This window comes from Cupressus sempervirens, chromosome 10 (genome assembly GCF_028749045.1).
Source record: "Cupressus sempervirens isolate cs-2001-9-10 chromosome 10, ASM2874904v1, whole genome shotgun sequence".
NCBI lineage: Eukaryota > Viridiplantae > Streptophyta > Pinopsida > Cupressales > Cupressaceae > Cupressus > Cupressus sempervirens.
The window spans coordinates 708,745,173-708,751,527 of record NC_143127.1 but is presented as its reverse complement, the minus strand read 5'-3'; the positions used below and the strand labels follow the sequence as shown (position 1 = coordinate 708,751,527).

The 6,355-nt window shown below is 40.8% G+C and overlaps 2 protein-coding genes across 2 annotated transcripts; both read left to right on the top strand.

The window, feature by feature from the left end:
* The first annotated feature begins 395 nt into the window (after positions 1 to 395).
* On the top strand, positions 396 to 2,039 carry LOC149535787 (uncharacterized). The gene is made up of 2 exons (XM_089806173.1): positions 396 to 1,267; positions 1,859 to 2,039. The coding sequence occupies exons 1-2, from the start codon at positions 396 to 398 to the stop codon at positions 2,013 to 2,015; spliced, it is 1,029 nt and encodes a 342-aa protein (XP_089662299.1). The 3' UTR covers positions 2,016 to 2,039.
* A 2,117-nt stretch (positions 2,040 to 4,156) lies between these two features.
* Positions 4,157 to 5,761, top strand: LOC149535786 (uncharacterized). Its single transcript, XM_089806172.1, has 2 exons — positions 4,157 to 5,031; positions 5,608 to 5,761. The coding sequence occupies exons 1-2, from the start codon at positions 4,157 to 4,159 to the stop codon at positions 5,759 to 5,761; spliced, it is 1,029 nt and encodes a 342-aa protein (XP_089662298.1).
* Positions 5,762 to 6,355: the final 594 nt, after the last annotated feature.

Here is a 6,355-nt window from a genome sequence, read left to right as displayed (position 1 = left end):
TGAACCTTATCCTCCCTTATACCCCTACACGAACCCACGATAGTGTTTTTACAATAGGGAATCGATTCCGCTCTACTTGTATCCTTCTCAAACTGGACAATCGCGATGACTTTGAACATACAACAGTCCATTGTCTAGTGCATCCTATTTCGGAGGATATGCCTTTTTTTTCGTTGACTTTCTGCAAATACAAATGTTTCGAACTCTGTCATGCAGCTTATGCTGATAAAATATACAACTCTGTCCTTCAGGATCGGGAAACGATGGAAGGCCAGCCGAAAACGTACGTATCGGCGCGACTTCTTTATTTTTAAATACCATGGCTTTTCTATAAATGTCTAGATTTTCCAGTCTTCTCCATCCAGTACAAGTTTTAATACAAATCTTGTGAATCAATGGGCTCTTCTGTAGTGCAGCTCGTAGTGCTGCTTTCAATATATGCTCTGTGCTTAAGCCGAGTCTCGGTGGACGCGCAATGCAACAAAGCAGACAGAAAAGCCCTGCTGAAAATAAAGGCGGGCATTAAAGAAGACCCGACGGGTGTCCTGAGCTCGTGGGGAGGAAACGCCGTGTGTTGCAACTGGAGCGGAGTGAGCTGCGACGCCAACACGAGCAAAGTTACAATGATCCAACTGGCCCCCTCCGATCCATCGAACACATCTCTCTTCATGGCCGGCACGCTCTCCAAAGCCATCGGCGATCTCAACGAGCTCACCTACTTGCAACTTCCCAGGTGGAGAAACATCACCGGCAAAATCCCCGATTCAATCGCCCGCCTCCAAAAGCTCGACCTGCTGGATCTAGCTGACAACGATTTCACCGGCAAAATGCCGTCGTGGATACCAAGTCTGAGCAAGCTGAGGGTACTCAGGCTGTCGAGGAACAGGCTGCGGGGGGTCATCCCGCCGGCCATCACAACGATGAGCAATCTGGCGGTGCTGGAAATCGAAGAGAACCAGATAACCGGCACAATCCCCCGCGCAATGGGTAACCTGAGCCGGCTGGATACTGTCCGACTGAACAACAATCTATTCTACGGCTCCCTGCCGGAGTCCATGGGTTCCATACCAACGCTCTTTCTGCTGGACGCTTCGCATAACGAGCTGGTGGGCAGCATTCCTTCCTCTTACGGAAACCTCTCGCAGCTTGGTATGCTGTCGTTGAACAACAACAAGCTGGCTTACTCAATTCCTTCCGCGCTCGGTCGTTTGAACAGACTCTTTTGGCTGCATTTGGAGGACAACCAGCTGACGGGCTCCATTCCGGCATCCCTGGGCAACCTTTCAAGAATGAACAATCTGGATCTTTCCAGAAACTTTCTGGAAGGCCCTATGCCGACCTCTTTTTCGCTCCTGACGTTTCTGGATACTTTCAAGGTCTCCGGAAACAGGCTCACGAATCCTATTCCTTCTCTGCCTTTCCTTCCCACCTTCTTGGACTTGTCATTCAACGAATTCAAGATGGGTAATTCTATTCCCACCTGGATCACCAATTCGAGCTTCGGGAACGAGATCAGCTTGGCCGGTTGTGGAATCGACATGCGGCTGGAAGACTGGGAGCCGAGTCTGAAGGACTGGGTGGCCGCCCAGACTTTCCTCTCCTTCGATCTCTCTTCCAACAACATCAGCGGCAGTGCGGTCGAGTTTTTCGAGGCAATGACGTTCCTGCGCCACGCTAATTTGTCAAACAATCAGCTGAGCTATGACTTCTCCAGCACAGTCAGTTTTCCCCGCTTCTTACAGACGCTCGATCTCCATTCCAATCATTTGTATGGAAGCATTTCTGCTTCTATTGGCAACTTGACTGATTTGACGACTTTGGATCTCTCAAAAAATGGGCTTACTGGAAAAATTCCCACTGAGATGTTAAATTTAAGCAATCTGACGGAACTGAACGTGAGCTATAACAAGCTGTGTGGAGAGATTCCTCAAGGGAAGCCGCTGAACGAGTTTCCTGTGTCTTCCTATGCCCAGAACAAGTGTCTTTGTGGATTGCCTCTTGGACCTTGTACCTAATCTGCATAGGTACTTTCTCAGAATAAGGGCAAAAGTGTACTCTGTGATTTGCTATTACATAAAATAAATGGTGGGACATAATATTTGAAAAGACTTTGGTACGGGCAGATATTAAATAAGTCGTAGGTATCTATATATGAACTGTTATTATAATAATTATTATTATAATCGTTGGGTTTGAATTTAAGGATAAATATTTGTTAACGAGTGAAAGAAAGTGATAATTAGTGAAGACAAATTTGATTAGTTAATTTTAGTTTTGTTAGCTAGAGCGTTATCAAGATATTGAAGTCAGTTTTTTTTTTTTAATTAATATTTTGTTGAAAATTTAATTGATGAAGTCATTTCTTAATAGAGCAACTTCATAGTTTGGTTGATTGATTTTCAAACGATTAAGTCAAGTAAATAATAACTAAACAAGACACTAGAAGATATAAATTATTATGATTTTCCAAGATGGATTTGATGAGAGAAACATAATGAATCACGTAAATTCTATAAGCATTGTAAATTTATTCACAAATTTAGAGTCATTCAAATTATCAACAAAGTAGCTAGTAATTGGGATACTAAAGTTTGAAGTTACTTGAGAGCCTATTTCGCAAGCAACAAGATTGAGTTGCAAAGATTAACAGAAGGAGTGGAGATAACAAGAAATTTGTGTGCAACTTCTTTAGAAGAAGGAAAAAAAGATAAAGAGGACATCAAAATGACTGACATATTTAAATTCCCTCCTCTTTGGGATCTGGTGCATTTCTCAGTCATGAAATATTTTAATTTGGAAAGGAGGTTTTCTCATCCTTAATCGCATTCTCAATGGACAAATCATTGACTTCATTTGCACTTTTTTTTTTTCTAAACAGTTGCCTATTATGCCCCATCCTTTCCCCTTTGGCTTGAAAACTCAGTCACTCTAGACTATAATTTTAATAAACAAAATAAGAATTGAAAAGGAAATTAAAAGCATGCAAATATTTTGACATTATATTTCTCTTCACTTTAGTACGTTTTTAATCCAAACATACTTATCTAATACACAACACTAACTCATAATTATAAGTTGATGATTGTGCTCATCTTTAATACATTGATTAGGTTTTCCCATTCAACATAATCTTGTCATACATCAAGTTTTTTTCACTCTTAGGTCAACTCATAATGACACTTTTGAGAGAAATATTTGACCTAAAATTTAAATTTAAAAAAAAAGAACTCCTAATTCATTTCTAGAGACTAGGTCATTAAACTTAAAGAAATCTAATAAATTTAAGTTTTATCTTAACAGACGAATGAAGTATAATTGAACATAAACATTAGAAATAAATACAAACAAAATCAATATCAACTTAAATTATTTGATTATTTCTAAAAATTATGTAATCAATTTTAAATCAATTTTAAGAAGTAGATAAAATAAAATCTAAAGGATCATTAGAAATAGATACAAATTAAATCAATTTCAATGTAAATTTAGTCAATTCGCTCACAAAAATAGATTCTTTTATGTAGTAACCTTTACATTAAAAAAAATTAAACAAAATAATCGTAAAAGAAAATTAAAAAATAATGGCATACAAAACAATGGGATAATGAATTCTAATTCAAGAAATAATCCATTTGAAATAAATGGAATTGAAGGTAGATTCGTCAACGCCAAAAAGCTTGTTTATCACTTCATTAAAAATTGACTTAACACGTGATCTCTTTTAATCCGAACCGTATCACCACTCACCACAGTTTCTATATGGATTTAAAAATATTATAATCATTGTTTTTATTTTTCAATTAATTAATAATAACAGTAAATGCGGCATTGGAGATGCTGCATAGAGGTTGCCACCCATGACTGCCTATAATAGTTCCCATTGGTCTGCTTTTCACTTGACATCATGCAAAAAAATTAAATGTTCCAAACTCTATCGTGCACCGGACAAATGATAAACTAATTGGTCAACGAGAGCCATAAGATTCAAGAAAAAACTATCACTTGCTTCAATATGCCAATGGCTCAAGCTTACGCAATCTCCATCCTTCACGAGCACTCTCTCTTTATATACAAATTTCTTAGGCTTACGATAAATTTATGGATCAGCTGATCTTCTTCATTCAGGAAAAGTTAGATCGAATCCTTGTGTTTATCCATGGGCTCTGCAATGGAGCTCATAGCGTTTCTTTCAGTATATGCTCTGTGTTTTACTCGAGTTGCAGCAGACGCACAGTGTATGGAAGCAGAGAGAAGAGCCCTGCTGGAAATAAAGGAGGCCATAAATGAAGACCCGACGGGAGTTCTGAGCTCGTGGGGAAAAGTAACCGACTGCTGCAACGGCAACTGGAACGGAGTCGGTTGTGATCTCAACACGGGCAGAGTGATAATGATCGATCTGCGCTCCTTCGATCCATCCAACAGCTCCATCTACATGGCCGGCACGCTCTCCCACTCCATCGCCGATCTCACCGAGATTCTCTACATACGTCTTCCGGCGTGGAAACGGATCACCGGCAAAATCCCCAATTCAATCGCTCGCCTGCAAAAGCTCGACACGCTCGATCTATCGCAGAACGATCTCATCGGAAAAATACCATCATGGATAGCCCAGCTGAGCAAGCTGAGGGTTCTCCGACTGGGCGGGAACAGGCTGCGGGGGATCATTCCGCCGGGCATTACAAACGTGAGAAATCTGGAGGTACTGGAACTTGAAGACAACCGGATAACCGGCACAATCCCGAAAGCGATGGGTGATCTCAGCCGGTTGGATAGTGTCAAACTGAACAACAATCTGTTCCACGGTTCTCTGCCCGAGTCCATCGGCTCCATTCCGTTGCTCTTTCTGCTGGACATTTCACATAACGAACTGGTGGGCGAGATTCCTTCCTCTTACGGAAACCTCTCGGAGCTCGGTTTCCTTTCTCTGAACAACAACAACCTGGCCCACAAGATTCCTTCATCGCTCGGTCGTTTGAGCAAACTGGCGGCGCTGCATCTGGAGGACAACCAGCTGACGGGCTACATTCCGGCATCTCTGGGCAACATTTCAGGATTGGGCGATCTGGATCTTTCTAGAAACTTTCTGGAAGGCCCAGTCCCGACTTCTTTTTCTCTCTTCACCCAACTGGGTACTTTCAAGGTCTCCGGAAACAGGCTCACGAATCCCCTTCCTTCTCTGTCTTTTCTTCCCAGCTTCTTGGACTTGTCATTCAATGAATTCAAGCTGGGCGATTCTATTCCCACTTGGATCACCAACGCGAGTTTCGGGTTCGAGATGAGTTTGGCTGGGTGTGGGATCGACATGCGGCTGGAGGATTGGAAGCCCAGGGCCGCCCGGTTTTTTACTTTGGTGGATCTCTCTTCCAACAATATCAGCGGCAATGCGGTTGAGTTTTTCGAGAGCATGACGTTCTTGAGCCACGCGAATCTGTCACACAATCGGCTCAGTTATGACTTCTCCAGCGGCGTCAATTTCTCCAGCCTCTTGCAGACGCTTGATATCCACTCCAACAAGCTCTATGGAAGTATTCCGTCGTCTATCGGCAAGTTGACTGATTTGACGATTTTGGATCTGTCAAAGAACGGGCTTACTGGAAAAATTCCCACTGAGATGTTAAAACTAGCGAATCTGAGCAAGCTGAACGTGAGCTATAATAAATTGTGTGGAGAGATTCCTCAAGGGAAGCCGCTGAATGAGTTTCCTGTGTCTTCTTATAGCCAAAACAAATGTCTTTGTGGATTGCCTCTTGGGCCTTGTTAGTAATCTATGTACCTTTCCATAAAAAAAAACATGTGCCAAATTTCGATGTATGTCGAACCTTGGATGGAAGTAAGTCCCTGCCTTCTGTGAAGAGTGGGAAGCAGATTATGAAAAAAAAGAAATTATTGGAAATAAAATTGATGGTGGTTAAACCATGAGTATGTTAGTTTAAATCCGAGCAAGTAGATTACATTTAATTAAGAGAGAAGAGAGGGAGGTGCCTAAGAGATTGATCTATTTTTTAATTTGTTAAATGCAATTCAGACAGTTCATACACATTCAACTCTTTTCTCAAAATGCAAGTCAAGAATACACTTTCTACTATTATATGATCACATATTTGTGCATATGAATATGAGAGTAGTAACGTCAAATCTGAAAGCACTTTACCTTTATTTAAATAAAAAATTTGGATGCTCAATCCTTAATATAGAAACATGTACATAGTCACAAGAAAAATATATTTTTATTGCAACAATTGGAAAATTGAGTTTATATATTGCACTAAATTATTCATAAGAAAAGCTAGTGATATTCCAACTTTCAAGGAGCATTTCTCAACCTAGGGAGCATGTTGGAAATAATCTAATAATA